At 60.1% G+C, this 18,470-nt stretch overlaps 4 protein-coding genes and 1 pseudogene across 6 annotated transcripts in view; 1 reads left to right on the forward strand and 4 right to left on the reverse strand.

Annotated features, from left to right (window-relative positions):
- The first annotated feature begins 2,250 nt into the window (after positions 1-2,250).
- Positions 2,251-4,338, forward strand: LOC149917640 (GTPase IMAP family member 7-like). The gene is made up of 2 exons (XM_090143328.1): positions 2,251-2,427; positions 3,141-4,338. The coding sequence occupies exons 1-2, from the start codon at positions 2,391-2,393 to the stop codon at positions 3,785-3,787; spliced, it is 684 nt and encodes a 227-aa protein (XP_089999454.1). The 5' UTR covers positions 2,251-2,390; the 3' UTR covers positions 3,788-4,338.
- Positions 4,339-4,741: 403 nt separating this feature from the next.
- Positions 4,742-8,639, reverse strand: LOC116238520 (GTPase IMAP family member 1-like). Of its 2 annotated transcripts, none has more exons than XM_031608257.2 (2): positions 8,508-8,639; positions 4,742-7,616 (listed from the first exon to the last, which is right to left on the reverse strand). In XM_031608257.2, exon 2 carries the CDS (start codon positions 7,556-7,558, stop codon positions 6,794-6,796), a length of 765 nt encoding a protein of 254 aa, XP_031464117.2. In that variant the 5' UTR covers positions 7,559-7,616; positions 8,508-8,639; the 3' UTR covers positions 4,742-6,793. The 2 variants fall into 2 exon arrangements, with proteins under 2 accessions (XP_031464117.2, XP_031464118.2); XM_031608258.2 differs by lacking the exon at positions 8,508-8,639 and adding an exon at positions 8,356-8,450.
- A 98-nt stretch (positions 8,640-8,737) lies between these two features.
- LOC149917641 (uncharacterized) lies at positions 8,738-12,643 on the reverse strand (annotated as a pseudogene).
- Positions 12,644-12,709: 66 nt separating this feature from the next.
- On the reverse strand, positions 12,710-14,670 carry LOC116238506 (GTPase IMAP family member 1-like). 2 transcript variants are annotated; one of them, XM_090143318.1, is made up of 2 exons: positions 14,253-14,670; positions 12,710-13,667 (listed from the first exon to the last, which is right to left on the reverse strand). In XM_090143318.1, the coding sequence occupies exons 1-2, from the start codon at positions 14,653-14,655 to the stop codon at positions 12,934-12,936; spliced, it is 1,137 nt and encodes a 378-aa protein (XP_089999444.1). In that variant the 5' UTR covers positions 14,656-14,670; the 3' UTR covers positions 12,710-12,933. The 2 variants fall into 2 exon arrangements, with proteins under 2 accessions (XP_089999444.1, XP_089999443.1); XM_090143317.1 differs by having other exon boundaries at positions 14,151-14,533.
- Positions 14,671-16,786: 2,116 nt separating this feature from the next.
- LOC116238509 (SCO-spondin) overlaps positions 16,787-18,470 on the reverse strand; it is a 35,503-nt gene continuing 33,819 nt past the window's right edge. Inside the window, exons 100-105 of the mRNA XM_090143332.1 lie at positions 18,208-18,416; positions 18,030-18,125; positions 17,429-17,489; positions 17,201-17,331; positions 16,968-17,118; positions 16,787-16,897 (exon numbers count right to left, since the gene is read on the reverse strand). Coding sequence (XP_089999458.1) covers positions 16,875-16,897; positions 16,968-17,118; positions 17,201-17,331; positions 17,429-17,489; positions 18,030-18,125; positions 18,208-18,416 — 671 coding nt within the window. The 3' untranslated portion in view covers positions 16,787-16,874. The remainder of the gene's footprint in view (positions 16,898-16,967; positions 17,119-17,200; positions 17,332-17,428; positions 17,490-18,029; positions 18,126-18,207; positions 18,417-18,470) is intronic.

Consider the following 18,470-nt stretch of genomic DNA (forward strand, 5'->3'; position numbering starts at 1 on the left):
AAATACATTCCAGAGTCCCAAGGGAGCTGGCAGATGTAGTCACCAAGCCATGCTCAGTGGTATTTGAAAGATTATGGTGGCCAGTTGAAGTCCCTGGTGACTGGAAAAAAGGGCACATCACGCCCCTTTTTAAGAAGGATAGAAAGGATGATGCAGGGAACTACCGACCTGTAGTCTCACCTCTGTTCTGGGGTAGATCGTGGAGTAGCTCCTCCTGGAAGCTGTGCTATGGTACATGGAAGGAGTGGCATGGCACAGCCAGCACGGCTTCCCCAAGGGCAGGGCCTGTCTGGCCAAACATGGCCTTCTGTGATGGTGTCACTGTGGCAGTGGATGAGGGAAGAGCTGCAGGTATCACCTCTCTGGATTTCAGTGAGGCCTTCGACACAGTCTCCCACAATGTCCTTCTCCCCATATGGGAAAGATGTGGATTTGATGGTGGGACCGTTCAGTGGATGAGGCGCTGCTGTGAGATGTACCACCACTCTGGTGGTCAGCAGCTCCGTGTCCGGATGAAGAGCAGTGACACTGGTGTCCCTCAGGGCTCAGTGCTGGGATCTGTGCTCTATCCCATCTCCAACAGTGACATCAGCAGTGCACTGAGTGCACCCTCAGCAGTGTGGGTGACACCAAGCTGTGCACTGCTGTCCACATGCCGGGACGGGATGCCATCAAAGGGACCTACAGAGGCTGAGCAGTGATCCACCTCCCTACACCTCCTGATAAGGACAGGCTGATAGCTGGGGCTGTGCAGCTGGAGAAGGGAAGGCTGCAGGGAGGGCTGAGAGCAGCCTTCAGTATCTGAAGGGGCTGTAAGAAGGAAGGAGATGGACTCTGTAGCAGGATCAGTGTGGTAGGACAAGGGGAAATGGCTTCCAACTAAAAGAAGGGATATTTAGATGGATATAAGGAAGAAGTTCATACACTAAGGGTGGTGAGGTGCTGCACAGGTTGCAGTGAGCGGTGGTGGTGCCCCATCCCTGCAGACACCCACAGGTAGGAGATGGGCTGTGAGCACTGGTGGAGCTGTGAGTGTCCCTGTGCATCACAGGGAGTGGGACTAGATGACCTTTAAGGGCCCCTTCCAACTCAAACAATTCTATGATTCTGTGAATCTATGAAATCGGTTCTTCAGCGTCTCTCAGCATGGAATCTCCAATTATCAACACTCTTCACACGTTTTTCGTGTCAGCAGTTCCAATCCAGGTAGTTCTCCAGCATGGTTATTACTGGAGTTGCAGGTAATCCATGGATTTCAATTTGGAGCTATTCTGTTTTGATTTGTGGACACTCAGCTGGGCTGCAGTAAAAGCCAGGAGAACGGCCAGCCCTGCTGTTGTGTGGAGGAAACAGCTGATGTGAGGGCTGTGGGCATGGAGCAGTGAATTGTAGAATCATAGAATTAACAAAGTTGGAAAAGACCTCCAAGATCATTCAGTCCAACCGTCCACCTACCACCACCATTTCCCCACTAAACCATATTCCTCTGTTCAGCATCTCAATGTTTCTTGAATACCTCCAGGGACAGCAACTCCACCACATCCCTGGGCAGCTTGTTTCTGTGCCTGACTGTTCTTTTGGAGAAGAAATTGTGTTTCCCCTGAGCTTCCTCTTTCCCAGACTGAACAATCCCAGCTCCCTCAGCCACTCTCCATAGCACTGTGCTCCAGACCCCCACAGCTCTGCTGCCCATCTCTGAGCACACTCCAGGGCCTCAATGCCTTTCTTGTAGTGAGGGGCCCAAAACTGAACTCAGTACTCAAGGTGTGGCCTCACCAGGGATGAGTACAGAGGGATAATCATTTATCTGCTCTGCTGTTGGCACTGCTGCTCACACAGCCAGGATGCTGTTGGCCTTCTTGGCCCTTGGGCACTCTGCTGGCTCATGGTCAACCCAGCATCACCCAACACCCCCAGGTCTGTTTCATTCACACAGCCTTCTGGCTGCTCTTGCCCCACGCCTGCTGTGCTGCCCGGGGTGCTGTGGCCGAAGTGCAGGTCCTGGCACTTCTTCTTGTTGATCTTCATCCCATTGGCCACAGCTCAACTATCCAGCTTGTCCGGTGGGATGAAGTCCCCAACTCAAACTAAACCCCGTCTCCTCATACAAAGGAGATATTTACCCTGCTTGATGCTTTCTGTAACGGTTGGGTGTTTTCTGCTGATTGCTAGCTGTGGTTTTGAACAGGAAGAGGCTCCTCACACAGATAACAGATGCCTGTTTAGCAGCACCCATCTGCGAGTCACAGCACTCCCTTTCTCCTGATGCTGCGTATAAGTGTGCTGCTGAGCTGAACAGCAGTTCCAGCCCTGGCACTGCTGCGCAGGAGGGGAGCAGGGGAGGTTTGTGCCACTCTCACTGAAAATCTCTCTCCTTCCAGGCTTCACCTATGAGTGCTCTCCCAATGGCAGGACGTCAAAGCAAAGGTGAGCCACTCAGTGCCGCGCAGGCAGCTGCAGCCCAGCCGGGCTCCTGGCTGAGTGCTGGGGAAGCACGGGGGGTTCGCATCCTCATGCAGCCTCGTGCACGCAGCACATGGGCTTTGTGGGAGGCCGTGGCCTCGGGGGTGTCCTGAGGCTGCCTCCCATCTCCCCGCTCTGAGAGCTCACAGAGCGAGGCTGAGGGCGAATGGGGCAGTGGTGTGCGGTGGGTGCACCTGAGACACAGCACAGGGGGCGATGCTGTACCCCAAACCTCGCTGTCCCTGTGCCTGTGTCATAGAGCCCGCGCCCCGCTGGCACCACGCAGGGCAGGAAATGGCCCAGGGGACAGTGCTGCATGAACACCACTGCGAGTTTGGCTCAGTGCATGACAGTGCATGGAAACAGAGTGGTTCAGCCCAGGCTTTTGTTCACCCAGTGCAGTCCTGGAGTGCAGGGGAGCTGTGAGATCTCATTTGCTTTCTGTTTTTGCTATCAGAAAAGTACCGGGTAGCAGCCCTTTGAGGAAGCCTGGAACTGAGCAGCAGTGGCTTCCCTCAGGGCCACACGTTCCTCCCGACTGTCCTGAGGACCACTTCTGGTGGCTCGGGGACACCTTTCCTTGTGGCCATGGGCACCTCCGCCAGGGAGCCGGTGTGTGGGGAGCAGGGGGTGTCCCGGCACCGAGGGGCTCACACACATCTCTCCTTCTTCTACAGAATCCCAGCTGACCATCATGCTTGTGGGGAAGACGGGGAGTGGGAAGAGTGCAACAGGGAACACCATCCTTGGGAAGAACCGATTTCATTCTACACTGTCAGCACAGCCAGTAACCCGAGACTACGAGAAAGCTGAAGGCTGTGTTGCTGGAAGACCAATTGAAGTTGTCGACACTCCTGGCCTATTTGACACAAGGGAGAACAATGAAAAAACAGCTGAAAAGATTAAGAATGCCTTTCGGTTCCTCTATGCAGGGGTCCATGCCATCATCCTGGTGATGCAGCTGGGCCGAGTCACTCAGGAAGAGCAGGAAGTGGCTGAGTGGGTGACCAAGATCTTCCATACTAAAGCACAGAGGTACACAATCCTGTTATTTACCAGAGCAGAAGAGCTGCATAATCCAGAAGACCTGAAGGATTTCATAGAAAACAGCCCATACCTCAACGGTTTGGCAGCCAAGTGTGGAAATCGGTACATCGGTTTCAGCAACACAGCCGCTGGGAAGGCGAGGGATCGGCAGGTTGCAGAGCTCATTGCCGTGATCGATGCCATGGTAGAGAAGAATCGCAGTGCTCCACATTACACGCGAGAAATGCTGGAGGAAGACACACGCACATTCTTTGAGAAGTTCTGTACCATCCTGTAGGCAGTGAGGGGTCGGGGTGGGAGGAGGCGTCTCCTCCACTGTGCCGTCCCTGCTGCGCTCTGAAGATGACGCTCTCCTTCCCCGCTCGCAGTTCCCATCCTTCCCCCTCCATGCCCTGCGCTTTCCCCTGCCCCGCGTGCCCGCTTTCCCCACGGGCTGCAGGTGCTCCATGCGCGCGTGCTGCTGCGTCGCTCCGCTCCGCTGCTCTCGGCAGCGCTGCGCTGACGCTCTCCTCCCCGGCTCCGCAGGCGCGGATGAGCTGAGACAAACGGGAACGCGGGGGCTGTGAGACGCGCCCCTCGGGAGAGGGCTCGGCACGGAGCGCTGCTGCGGACCGGGAGCCGCTGGCATCCCGCCGAGAGCCGGGGCTGGAAGGAGCTGTGCGCGGCGGGGGGCTCGTGCTGCCGCTGTCCGTCCCGCCGCAGTGGGACGCCGCCGGCGCCGGGGCTGCGGGGCTCTGCCCGCACGGGGCGATGCGGGGCGTGCTGTGCTGCCGGGCCTCCAGGAGCTCCCAATAAACGCTGAGCTTTGCTGTGCTGTGCGGTGGAGAACCTGTCCCACATCCATCTCTCATCCACACGGGGGGTGGGAAGCGGCTGTGAGCGGGCAGGGATCGCAGACCCGCAGGGAGGTGAGGATGGGGACTCAGCTGAGCCGGGGATGGGAGTGATGGGGGGCCGGGACGCACAGCCTGGTGAGGAAGGGGTGATCGGGGGCTGCGGGGAACGGGCTGTGGTGGAGCTGCCCTTGGTGCAGAGCTGAGGCTCTGCCTCCCTGCGCTCTCAGTTTCGTTCTTTGCAGTGCCTGGAACGCGGTGCAGTTACAGGAATAGGATTTTGAGCAGCCTTTGGCCTCACCCTGTATGCCATAAGGTGGAGCCAGGCTCCCTCAGCTCAGCATGGCAGCACGGAGACACGAAATACAAGAGCAAATGCCGCACTATGCACCTTGTTATCCCCATCCTTTTTCAGTTCTACCCAGAATCAGGCGCTTGGCAATCCCTAACAAAGCAAGCACAAACCTCAAAATAGAAGTGATGTTATCTTTTCATGGCTGTTTATAAAATTTTCTCCAATTACAGCTTCTGACTGGGTCCTCTGACTGATCTTTGCTGGGCAGGCACATTATGGCCCAGCAAAGTCTATATTTGGGACAGGATAGCAGCTGTCTCATTCTAATCTCCTTTCCATAGCAAGGGGCGTGATTTGCAGTCTGTAATTATCCCTTCAGGAACACAACAGACACTCAAAGGACACTTTCCCTTTCCTTCTTTTTGACAGCAGCACCTTGAGGCTGAAGAGTTTCTTTTCCACACGCTCTTTGAATATTTGTGATCATCTCTTTCTGTTTCACTTTGGTGGACAACAGTTCCTCCTTTTGAGACAATACATCCATTGGGTCTACTCCTTTTTTCTGTCAGACCTCATGCTGGCCCTGCAGCCCCCCATGGCCCTGCAGATCATCACAGGGAGTAGAGGGGCATCACTGAGCCCTGCTCTCTTGTGACAGTGACAGTGCCCAAGGGAAAGGCATGGAGCTGTCAGGGGAGGGTCCAGGGGTTGAAGGATAGGCTGTGCCCCAGTGTGTGGTGGACATGGCACAGATGGGGAAGTTAGCAGAATTCCCTTCCTTCCCTGCCAGCTCTGTACCTCCCCATGTGATCCTTCACAAACTCTTCTCTCTTCTTGTGGCACACAGGGGATGGGATGCAGAGGGTTGGTGCGTGAGGCTGTGGGGCATGCAGGGTATTCCGGGTGTTCTGGCAGGTGGCTGTTCAGTGCTAGGGGGAACTGCTCTGTGCAAGAGCCAACATCCTCTCTGCCAGGTATTGCTTTTAGTTTTGTTCTCTGCATTTCCCCGAGCTGAGTGCAGTTACGGGAAATGTTTGTTTGTGGACCTTGTGCTTCACCCCGCGTGTCTGCAGGTGGGGCAGGGCGCTGCCTGGCTCGAGGGCACCCACAAGGCAGCACAGCCCCAGCACTGCACAGCCCTGGGCTCTGCCCTCCCAGCAGAGGGTACAGAGATGGTCGGGGGCCTGGAGGAAATGGGCCCTTTGAGGCAAGGCTGAGAGCCCCGCGGCTGTTCAACCACAGAAGGGAAAACAGAGCGATCTTCTCATAGAGTCACAGAATGGTTTGAGTGGAAGGGATCTCTAAAGGCCATCTGGTCCCACTCCCTGCAGTGTGCAGGGACACCCCCAGCTCCATCAGTGCTCAGAGCTCATCCTGACTGTGGGTGTCTGCAGGGATGGGACACCGCCACTTCTCACTGCTACATGTTCAGTGCCTCACTGCTCTCACTGTACAAAACTCCTTCCTTACATCCATCTAAATCTCTGCTCTTTTTGTTCATTTCCCCTTGTCCTATCACACAGACCCCACTACAGAGTCTGTCCCCTTCCCTCTTACAGCCTCTGTAGGTACTGAAGCCTCACTCAGCCCTCCCTGCAGCCTCCCAGCTCTCAGCCTGTCCTTGCAGGGAGGTGTTCCACCCCTGGGGTCACTTTGTGCCTTCCTCTGTATGTTCTCCGACAGCTCCATGTCTCTCCTGCACTGAGCATTCCCCATCCAGACACAGCACTCCAGGTGAGGTCTCCCAGCACAGAGCAGAGGTGCAGACCCCCTCCCTCTCCCTGCTGGCCGCGCAGCTCTGGGTGCGCCCAAGGTGCTGTTGGCTGGCACAGGGCACAGTGCTGCCTTGTGCTGCTGCCCCTCCAGTGCCCCCAGGTCCTTTTCCATAGGGCTGTGCTCCACCCTTACACCCCCAGTGTGTATCACCAACTCAGTCTCCCATTCCCTTCAATGTTCTCTTCAGTGCCCGGATCCATGACTTGGAGGTGTGCTGAGTAATAGCAAGAACGGAGCTGTTATCCCTAGTTGGGTCTGTGCCCGTAGGACAGAAACACAGAGCTGGGATGCAGACAGAGGTCTCTGTTTTATTTCTGTGCACAATCAGGTGTTTGGTGATTCTGATACTGGGGGATTGTGGATTATGGGTTTCAGCCATTCATCTCTTCCACCAAATAAGGAAACAGATGAAAATCAAAGCGATGACAATGAGAATTACCCCACATTTTGTAAGGACTCCCCTGTATGACAAGGAGTCGAGCAGCGCGCTCCATGGTCTGGCTGCTTTCTCCATGTGATACCTAACTTTCTCTTCTGTTAAAAAGGGATCCAGGTACAACTCACTGCTGTAGTACCTTCCCTCATTCTCCTGCACGGTTTGGTGGACCTTATTCATCAGCTGCTGGACCTGCTGGTCCCGCTCTGCCCCGGAAACCCTGTTGTTGATGCTGCAGTACCGATTCCGGCAGCTCTGGATCAGGCTGCGCAGAGCTCTGTTGTCAGTGTAGGTCACGTAGTTATGCAGAGATCCCCCCACCAGCTCCTCTCCCCGGGTGAACACAACAACCATGTGCCTGAACACACCGGCTCCAAAGATGTTCCGCACGCCCTGCACAGCCTCCTGGTCCTCCTGGGTGAAGCGGCCCAGCTGGGTGACCAACAGCAGCACGTGGGGGCCAGGCGAGGACAGCTCGATGCAGCGGGTGATTTCCCTGCACACCTCATTGCTGCCATTCCACAGATGGAAGATGTCGGCCGTGTCGACCACCACAATGTCCTCTCCATCCCAGTGCCCAGTTGCTGACTTGCAGCTGCGGGTCACCGGCGTGGTGGACAGCTTGGACTCGAAGACGCGTCGCCCCAGGATGGTGTTTCCCGTGGCGCTTCGCCCACCTCCAGTCTTCCCAACCAGGAGCAGCCGCATTGTGGAGCCTCTGCCGTCCCCGGGCAGCACAGGAACACGTCGGGTGGCCGTGGTTGTGCTGCAGGGATACGAGCGGAGGTGCAGGGCTCCATCAGCTGCTCAGCCGGAAATGCTGCAGCACAGGCAGCTCCAGCAGGGCCGGAGAGCAGCAGAGAAAGGAGAGAGGAGAAGGAGAGGCGTGACACCGCGTGCTGGGGTGGCACAGAGCAGAGGGACGGCGACAGCCCAGGGTGCAGGGGCACGGTGGTGTGGTGACAGAGACCCCTATGAGTGGTGACAGGGACCCCCCAGGAGGTGTAAGGGACCCCTCTGGGTGGTGACGGGAACCCCCTTGGGGGTGACAGACCCCTCTGGGCAGTGACACACGTGCAGCTGGGGTTGGCACGGGGCTGAGTGCAGTGCCGAGGGTCTCCCCATGCTGGGGCTGTGGCTGTGCTGATGGACGGGGTCAGGTCTACGCTGTGCTCCTGTGAGCGTGGGGAGCGAGGAGAAGGGAAATGGGGAGAGGAGAAAGGGAGCAGAAAAATGGGGAGAGGAAATAGAGAAAGGAGACAAGGGATGTAGGGAGGGGAGGATAAGGGGAGAAGGGAAAAGGGAAAAAAGAAGAAGGGAAAAAAGAGTGGACGGAGAAAAAGGTGTAAAATGGAGAAGAGGGGAACGGGAAGCAGGGAAAAAAGGGACAAGGAGAAACGGGAAGAAGGGACAGAGCCGCTCCTTGCCCCGCTCCCCCTGCCTCGGCTCCCGGGCACCGCAGCCCCTCCCGGAGGCACGGAGCCCCCCCCGCTCCCCGCCCGTACCTTCCCGCAGCTCCGGTCTCACCCCGCCCGGCACAGCCGCGTCCCCACGGGGCCGCGCACCGCCTGGAGGCGCAGCGATCGCGGCTCCTCCCGCCCCCTCCCCCCCCACCCCTGGCGCTGCCCCGCGCGGTGACGCTCCGTGCGACATTCACCCTTTCTTTGGGCTTCTCCGGGGATGGACGCTGCAGCCTCCGGTCAGTCCGAGCCGTCGGACCGGCAGTGAGAAGTGCGGCACTGACGCAGCGGCCCCGTCTGGTTCCGATATCGCTGTTATCACCGTCCCAACCAGCACCGCCTCTGCCCCGTGGCACTGCCCCCATAGGCAGATTGCCTGCAATAAACAATAATGCAGATCATTAGAGGACCCACGGATGTGCCCATGGGAGGCTGACAGCCCACAACAGGTTGACAGCCAGGACGGGGAACAGGATTTTCTCTGAGGTCTCTTCCAGCCCCAGGCATGCTGCAACTCTGTGATGTCCTGAGGTTGCCTCTATATTCTGGCTACATCCTGAGTTGGAATATTGGGCCCATAAGGATCAGCCGATCCAACCCTTGGCCTCAGAGAAGAGCACCCAAACCCCAACCTTATGTCTGAGAGTGCTGAGCATCATGAGCCCCAGCAGCTCAGGGCTGTGCCTGCTACCCTGGGGAGCTGCTCCATGCTCACCGCCGTCTGGGCACAGCATTTACCTCACTCTCCTGACAGCTCCATGCTGTTCCCTCGGGTGCTGTCAGTGTCACCAGAGAGCAGAGCTCAGTGCTGCCTATCCACTCCCTGTGAGGAGCTGCAGGGCTATGAGGGACTGTAGGGCCATAGGATGTCAACAAGAAGAGAAGGCAGCATCCTGTGATTGTCCATTTGGCTCCTTAAGGGCTAATTAGATACTAAACCCCAAGCCCATTGCAATGGAAAGGTTAGAATGAGCCAGCTGCTGTCCCCTCTCAAACCCCAGGTGCAGAATGCAGCCCTTGCTGTTGTTCACCTTCATGAGGTCAGGCACTGTCGAGCCCTCCCATCAGTCGGGGTCTCTCTGCAAGGTCTCTCTGCCCTCAAGGGAGCCAACAGCTCCTCCCAATTCAGTGTCACCTCCAACACTGCTTTGTACACTTTCTAGTCCCTCATCCAGGACCCATACACTGGCATGCATCCACCTGGAGCAGCAAACCCTGCACCAGCTGTGCTCTGGTTGGGAGCTCATCATTACTGCAGTCGCGGTCCTCCAACTCAGAGCTCCAGGGGTCCCACATCCCACCACTGGTGATGAAATCAGAGGCTGAAGAAGGCATGAAATGCCTCTGCTCTATCTCTCTGTTTGTGAGGTGCCCATCCTCACCACGTAACGGCACGATGTTACCAGCAGTGCAGTGTGGTTGGAGGTCTGTGAGTAGTGAGTGGTGTTCCCCAGGGGTCGGTATGGGTACAGTGTTGTTCAGCATCAGCCTCAATGACCTGGATGAAGGGATGGAGTCCATCCTCAGCAGGTTTGGTGATGGCACAAGCTGGGAGGAGCTGTTGACACACCTGAAGGCCGTGCTGCCATTCAGCAAGACCTGGACAGGCTGAGAGCTGGGCAGGAAGGAACATGATGCGGTTTAACAAGAGAAGGGTAGAGCCTTGCACACGGGGCAGGATGGGGCCCAAAGAGCAGCACTGTGCCAACACCCCTGTGTGGTTTCTGCTGTGTGACTTCTCGGAATGGGAGTGGCTCAACCCAGGCTTTGGCTCACTCCATAGGAGTGCAGCGCGGTCACTTTCACTTTCTGAGGCTGCCATCTGGATGAGCTCAGAGTTGAAATCAGAAGTAAGCTGAGGTGCAGAGCAGAGCGACTTCCTGAGCACCAGCAAGGTGTGAAGGAGCAGCAGAAGCTGCAGCTGTAAACAACTCAACCCAACTCACCCAAGTACCCTCTTCCCACCCCCCAACCCCTGCCCCCAACCTCTGCCTGCTGGGTCCTGCCTTGGGGGTGGGGATGCCCCGGGCCCCCACCAGGGACACATGTCCTCTGGGACCAGCATCACCTCACAGCCCACGACACACCAGCAGCGAGATTCACGTGTTCATGGAATGCAGGAGGCACCATGCGTCCCTCAGCATGGCAGCAAAGTGGCACAAATCCCTGAAATCCTGCAGGGCAGTGGGAAGGAGGGCTGAGTCCCTTGGGATCCCAGCTCCCAGCTGGCACCTGACCCCATATCCTCCACTCTCTCCATGTGCCACATTCAGGGATCTCCCCAAACTCTGCGGCCACTCCAACACCTATGGGGATGTGAGGAGGGCTCAGACCACAGCAGTGAGGGCCCCACGATTGACCTCATCCCCACCCTGCTGCCACCAGAGCTGCCGATGGGTCCCTTCTTGTGGGTGCAGCTCCCATCCCTTGGGCACTATTTCCATCCCACGGGTGCTGTTCCCACCTGATGTGTTTTGTTCCTGTCCTATGGGTGCTGCTCTTGTCCTGTAGGTGCTGTTCCCATCCCATGTGTGAAGTTCCCACCCCCGTGGGCACTATTCCCATCCTGTGGGTGCTGCTCCTGTCCCATGGGCACTGCTCTCTACTCAGACACTCCATGCACTCCCAGCAGCATGGGGACGTTTCCCAGCAGCTGCTGCCCATCTCTGTCCCTGACACTGTCCCACCATGACCAGACCACGCTACAGGCAGTGAGATGGGGCAAAGCCACAACACAGCACGGCAGGCTCACAATTTGTGATGCTGTATTCACAGAGATGCGCGGCCCACACGGGGCTGCAGTGCGGTTAGGAGGAAAAGCAGCTGCGTGTTTTGCGGGGCAGCGCTGCAGCGTGCCTACCAGGGAAAGGCACACAGCACAGCTCTGCTGGCTAACGCACAAAGCGGTGGTACAGCCGGATAACGCTCTGCCAGCCCCACGAGAGCACACGGCGCAGGGCGCGCCCGAGGGCCAGCAGTGCTGCAAGGACGCAGCGGCAGCAGAAGCACACGCACCGCGCACACCGCGTGCCGCGCAGCCACTGCACGGCCGGGATGAACCGCAGCCGCTCCAGGAGCCGCGTGTGCCACCGGCCCCGCAGCCGCCGCTCCGCGTCCTCGGCCGGGAGATCGCATTTCTTCTCGAAGTCGACGTCCGGGAGCTCCAGGAGCCGCGCGGCGCGGTCGTAGAGCTCGTTCCGGTAGTGGGCGCTCAGGTCTCCCCCAGCACGCGGGGCACGGTCTCCAGCAGCTCCCCGACCCACCCCACCCCCTCCCCCCGGCCGCCCCCCCCGGTTGTCGAAGGCGCAGCACCGTCCCCCGCAGTCCCGCAGCAGCTCCCGCAGCGCGGCGGTGCCGGTGTCCTCCACGTGCCGCCGCAGGGAGCCGCCCCTCGGCTCGTCCCCGCGCGTGAAGACCACGACGGTGCGCTCGGCGGCGCCGCGCCCGAACAGCCGCCACACTTGCCGGACGGCCGCCTCGTCCTCCTGCGTGAAGCGGCCCGGCTGCGTCACCAGCAGCAGAGCGTGCGGCCCCGGCGCCGACAGCAGCGCGCAGCGGGCGATCTCGCGGCGGCACCGGGCGCCGCGCTCCGGCGAGTCGAAGGCGTCGGGCGCGGCCACCACGTGCACGCCGTATCCCCTCCACGAGCCGCTCTGCCGTCGCTCCTCCGCGTCACCGCGCGCGTGGACGGCCGCGACTCGAAGGCCGCCCGCCCCAGGGCGCCGTTGCCCGTCGCGCTCCTCCCGCCGCCGCTCTTCCCGACGAGCGGCAGCCGCGGCTCCGGCGGCCCTTCGTCGTCCCGCGGCCCTTCGGCAGCGGCGGCGGGAAGGGCTCTGCGGGGAGCGGCGGGGCGCGAGGCGTCGTCCGGGGGCACCCGCACCCCCCCATGGCCGCCCGCCCCGCGCCGCGCTCCCGCGGACCCCGTCCCGTTCCGGACACCGCCCGCCCCGCCGCCCCGCCGCCCCGCGGCGCCGCGTCTCCCGGCCGAGCTCCTCCGCGCCGCGCGGCCCCGGGGGTCGCCGCCCTCCCTGCCGGCCCCGCCCGCGCCCCGCACCCGGGCCGAGCTCCCGGGGGCTGCGGGCTGGCCGGGCGCTTCCCGACCCGCCGCGCCGCGCCGCGCTCCGCTGGGGGCTGCCGGCCCGACGGGGAGCGGGGCGGCGGACGGCCGCGGGCACGGAGCGGCACGCGGGGCGCTGCCGGCACCGGGGCTGCTCGCGGGGCGGCTCCGAGCCGGGGCGGCTCCTCGGTGCCCGCACTCAACCGGCGGCGTTCGGCTCCACCCGCAGCAGCGCAGCCGTCGCGGTTTCGTGGTTCTTTCGTCGTTATTCCACATTCGCTGCGTCGTGCAGCGATGGGAGTTGAAGAGTCCATGCGGCGGCTCCAAAGAATGATCTACGACTCCCAGAAAGGCACAGCGCTCCCAGAACACTTTATTTTGTTATTTCCATCTTCCAGGGGCAGTCAGTGATAACAGACCTGGAAACTCACGGCAGCGCTCTCCTTTGCTCCCTGTGTGTCACAGCTGCTGCAGCATCAGCACAAGAGCTTTGGGTTTTGGAAACTCTCGTTTATTTATTAGCTTCAATTCCGATTATATTACATGTCACTCATATATCTAGAAAACTACGCATTTCTTTCCTTAGCTCGTTGCTGCTTCTTCCCTTGTCCGGGTCCGTCTCTATTCCCCCCCTTTTTGGGCATGGACCCGTGGGTCTTGTCATGGACATCAGATTTTGCGCTGAAAATCTTCCGAAACCGCTTGTACCGGGGCCCCTTGCGCTTCCTGCATGCGATGCTCACAGCCTCCTCCAGCACCTCATCAGCCTGCACATCCCGGTCCTGCCTCGGCGCTCTGTTGCTCACAGCGCAGTACTGCTTCCTGCACGCCTTCACCAGCTTCCGCAGCGCTCCGTTCTCGGCAGCCTTCACGTATTCATCCAGCGAGCCGCCCCCCAGGTCTTCCTTCCGTGTGAACACCACCATCATGCGCTTCTTAGCGCTCTTCCCAAAGAGCTTCTTCACGTTCTTCTGCACCTCCCGGTCCTCCCGTGTGTAACGGCCCAGCTGTGTCACCAGCACCAGCACGCAGGGCTCACGGGCAGCGAATTCGCGGCAGCGCTCGCGCTCCTCGACCAACCGCTGCTCGTCCCACTGTGAGCCCCCGAAAATCGCCGGGGTGTCCATGACCACCACGCACCAGTCGCCCCAATCCCGCCTGCCATCTTTGCATGTGGTGGTGACGGGTTGGGACGCCAGCTGGGACTCGAAGCGCTCCTCACCCAGCAATGTGTTGCCGGTGGCGCTTCGCCCCGCTCCGCTCCGCCCCAGCAGCACAATGCGCAGCTCCGGCCGCTCACCTGCGGGGACAGCGGGACACGGGTTGGACGGGACAGACAACTTCTCCTCCCGGAGAGCGGCCGGGCGGTGGCACGGGCTGCCCGGGGAGCGCGGCTCGGCATCCCCACGGGGGCTCCCCAACCACGGGGATGCGGCGCTGCAGGACGCGGTCAGTGGGCACCGCTGGTCGGAGGTGGGCGGTCGGAGGCGGTGACCTCAGACGTGTTTCCCGACCTTAAGGAGTCAACAGCTACCGTGATTCTACGGCTGCAAGCGGACAACACCGCGGGAACGCCCCCTGACGGGGAGCGTTGTGGACCCCGACCCTGAGGAGTGAGGGGCTGGGGAGCCCGTCCTGCAGGGAGCGAGGGCAGCCGTGACCCCATCCCGGCTCCGCAGCGCAGCGGGTCGGATCCGGCCGCTCGGACACCGCTCGGCCATCTAATCGGGGCCGCCCGCGGCTCTCCGGTCCCCCGTGGTTCCCGACTCGCGGCCGCGCTCACCTCCGCCCCCGGGCGCGCCGTCCCGCGGCCCCCCGCTCTTTTCCGCCGTGCTCCCGCACGCCCCGTCCCCTTCCCTCCGCCCGGCGCTCTCGGCTCTCGCACCGCTTTCCCTTCGCTTCGACTCGCTGCCGTCGCGGCCGCCCGCCCGCCGCGCCTCTTCCTCGCCGTCCTCCTCCCGCCCCGGCCCGGCCGCCTCTGCGGGCGACTCGGAGGAGGTACGACCCCCGGGGGGAACCGCCGCTCCCGTCTCCGCGGCGCTGTCCGCCATGGGCGCGGAGCTGCGGCCGCCTCGGTTCCGCTCCCTGCCCGCTGCGACACCGACGGCTCCGCTCCGCTCCCGCTCACCCGGCGGACGGCCGCGCTCTGCGGGACGGGGACCGCCTATGGGCGGGGAGGGGCGGCCGCGGAGCTCCTGGGGCGGAGCCGCGGTCCCCGGTGTCGGTGCGGGGAAGCGCGGAGCCGGGGCGGCGGGGGAGGACCCCGGGACGTGTGGACACGTGGACATGTGGACATTGGGACAGTGGGACAGTGGGTGCCAGCGACGTGGAGACACATGCTGTGTGTGGAAGTGAGCGGAACGTATGGAGCTCCACCTGGGGCTGAGTGATGAATGAGTGGAGAGCTCGTGGGGGAGGATTAAAGGGCCGGCTAATGTGGGGGACACCACTTCAGTCAGCTGATATTTACTGGAAAAGCAACATTGCCAGGCTCACCCTGCCCAGGGTGAGGGGAAGGTAACTTTCTGCTGCAGGAGGTGGAGGAGCCAATGGGGAAAGGCAGCACTGCTGCTGGACCTTGCTCTCTGGACAGGAGGGTTGGCTGGGGGTGTGAAGGTTGGGGGCAGCCTGGGACGCAGAGGACGTGAGATGGAGTTTGAAAGCATCAGGGCAGTAAGTAGGATTGCATCCTTGGACATCAGGAGAGCCAACTTCACCTCCTGAAGGACTTTTCTGGTGGTAGTCCCATGGGTTGGAGCATTGGAAGGTAAGGGGCACTGAGGGAGATAGCTGATGTTCAAGTACCAAATCTCTGAGCTCGAGATCGGTGCATCCCTAGGAGTAAGAAATCAGGCAAAGGGAGATCCTCACGGGTGAGCAAGGAGCTCGTAGACAGACTGAAATGGGAAAAGAAAATCTATGGAATGTGGAAAAGGGAAGGGACATAGGGACACAGCCAATTGTCTCACAGCCAATGGAAAGGCAGAGCCCCGGGCAGGCTGAGGATGCGCACGGGGCTGCAGATGGCTGCTTGGGGTTCTTGGGATGGCTTTCCTGGGAGTTCTAAAATTCCATTTAAACATTCACTGGTCCCGATTTCAAAAAGTCAGAAGTGTGGACTTTCTCTTACAGCTTAGACAGCTTAGGGGGAAATTCTTTACAGAGAGAGTGGTGAGGTGCTGGAACAGCTGCCCAGAGAGGCTGTGGATGCCCCGTCCATCCCTGAGGTGTTGAAGGCCAGGTTGGATGGGGCCCTGGGCAGCCTGGGCTGCTGTGAAATGTGGAGGTTGGTGGCCCTGCATTGGTGGGGGGTTGGAGCTTCATGATCCTTGAGGTCCCTTCCAACCATGGCCATTCTGTGATTCTGTGATTCTGTGATTAGACAGGAGTTTAAACTGGTTTCCTGAAGGGAAGTTACCCACAGTTTGTGAACTCCAGGCCATTCTCTTTGATACGCATTGCAGATGCACCCGAATTCCGTAAGCAGGAGCAACCTGAGTGCTCCATTCCCCACCACAGCTCCCAGGTCTGAAGCAACCTTCCTACACGTTTGTTGGAAAGGTGCCTCAAACCATCACCTATGTGATGTGATTCTTCAGGCTGCATTTCAGTTTGGCATCCAGCAAATCCAGCTCAGTTATGTCTTTTTTCCCCCCCATCAGCCCCTCTGCTGGGAAGGAATCGCTCAGAATTCATAGGGGCTTCAAGCACAGCCAGTTCTCTCCCATCGAACCAGTCCTGCAGTGGGTTTCACTCACATTTTGGAGTTTTTGGTTTGGAGTTCCCATCTCCATATGGTTCTGTCCAACTAGTTTAAGGTTCCTGATTTTCCAGTTATTCCCTCTAATTGGACACTTAAGGAGTCCAACAGTTCATTCAAGGACGTCCCTGTCAATGCCAAGCTCCCTGCATCACCCATGCCAAGTTGGTGGCAGCCCACTGTGACTCTGGGGCATGAGGAGTGCCTGAATCCTGTCTGTAAATCTGCCCCAAACAAACCTCTGGTCCTGTGGGGCTGAGCCTGGGGCAGCTTTCCCGTACCTTGCCCAAGCACCAGCCATGGCTCAGCCAAAGCTCTGCTGTGCTGCAGCTCAGCATGGCACTGAGGCACAGCACAGTGCCATGGGATAGCAAGGCATCGCAGGACAGCAAGGCACTGCTGCACAGCACAGCACTGCAGCATGGCGTGGCACCCTGGCATGGCATAGCACCACGGCATAGCAGGGCACTGCTGCTAGGAGGCACCAAGGACCCCTGGCCATGTTGCTCTCTCCTGGTCCTGCCCTGGTGCCCTGGTCCCCCTGAGCCCCTTGAGCACCCCCAACCCTCACCTTGCAGCCATCTCCATCCCCACCTGTCCCCTGCCACTTCTCCATCCCATCCTTACTCCCACCAAGGGACAGCTTAGGTGGAGGCTCATAGCTTTATTGCATTACAGAGGGGAAAGGGGGATGCCTCGGGGTCCTCCACCGCCACAGCACGCAGCAGGACAGCTTCCCTCCGGGCATCAGCGCTTGGAGAAATCCCCACCTGCAGGACAGGGGATGAGGCAAGGCCGGGGGTGCAACAGGGGCCAGGGGGTGCCCCAATCCCTGCTCACCCTGGCAGCTGCTGCACTCGCAGCTGTGGATGATGGGCAGCACGACAGGCTCGGTCGTGCCGCCCGCACAGGGCAGGCTGAGGATGCGCACGGGGCTGCCGGGGTCCAGGCGGTAACTGCAGCACTCACACAGCGTCTGCAGGTACGGCTCCTGCGTGGGCACAGCACCGTGGCACTGACTTTGTGTGCTGTGCCCATGGGACGGGGGCGGCACCCAGTGCCCACAGACCCACCTCGGGGGTGATGGCGGTGCGGGAAGGGCAGCGGCCGCTGCAGAAGCTGACCTCCACGTTGGGCAGTGAGCAGGGACCCTTGGTGATGTTGCGCAGCTCGGTGAAGCGCCGGCACATGGAGGATGGCTCTTCTGTGGGGAGGGGGGCAGAGCAGTGACACCCCCATGGGTGGCTCCAGGGGGGTCCCCAGGAGAGGGGTAGAGTGGGGGTTCCCCTTGAGGCCCTTACCCGGCCACTCCATCCTGCAGATGGGACAGCAGCGTCCTGGCTCCCGCACCTTCACCTCACCCTGTAGATACAGCAGCATCATAGAATCACAGAATGGCTTGGGTCGGAAGGGACCCCAGGGATCATCAAGTTTCAACCCCCCCACCACAGGCAGGGCCACCAATCTCTATCTGGCACTACACCAGGTTGCTCAAAGCCCCATCCAACCTGGTTCTGAACACCTCCAGGGATGGAGCACCACAGCCTCTCTGTGCAGCCTGTTCCAGCACCTCACCACTCTCATAGTAAAGAACTTCTCCCTGACATTTGATCAAACCTTCCTTCTTTGAGCTTAAAACCATTCCCCCTTGTCCTATCACTGCCTACCCTTGTAAAAAAAACTGCTTCCCCTTCTGTTTATAATCCACTTTTAAATACTGGAAGGCTGCAATGTCGTCTCCTCGCAGCCTTCTCTTCTCCAGGCTGGACAAGACCAGCTCCCTCAGCCCGTCCTCACAGGGGATGCGCTGCAGCCTTCAGGCATCAGGGACCCAAGGGGCAGTGGGGAGCAGGACAGGGAAGGAAGGGGCAATGGTGTGCAGAGGGGACAGTGGGGTTGTACCTCGGGGCAGGAGAGCGGCGTGCAGCCATCGGTGCAGTTGGCTTTGCCATCCACACAGCGGCACCTCGCACATTGCTCCTGCCACTCACTGCCAGGCTGGGGGGAGAGAAACTCAACCAGTGAGGTGGGGGCACCTCTAGGCATCCCTGGGCATCCCCAGGTGCTGTGCCCTGCTCACCTGGTGGAGCTGCCCCTGATGCAGGCACTCACAGAGGGCAGAGGGCACACAGTGGCCACTGCTGTTGCGGTAGCGGCCAGGCTCACAGGTGCAGCCAGGGGATGGGGAAGGGGTGCAGTCTGGAGGGGTCTCATCAAGGATGTCTCTGCAGCTCTGCTCACAGCTTGGTGACACCTGGGGGCCCTGCCAGCGCTCCCCCTCTGGGCAGGCTGCCAGCAGCATGGGATGTGTCACCAGCACTGGCCATGCAGCAGCCCAGCATG

Source organism: Phasianus colchicus, chromosome 6 (assembly GCF_987193195.1).
Source record: "Phasianus colchicus chromosome 6, bPhaCol1.hap1.1, whole genome shotgun sequence".
NCBI lineage: Eukaryota > Metazoa > Chordata > Aves > Galliformes > Phasianidae > Phasianus > Phasianus colchicus.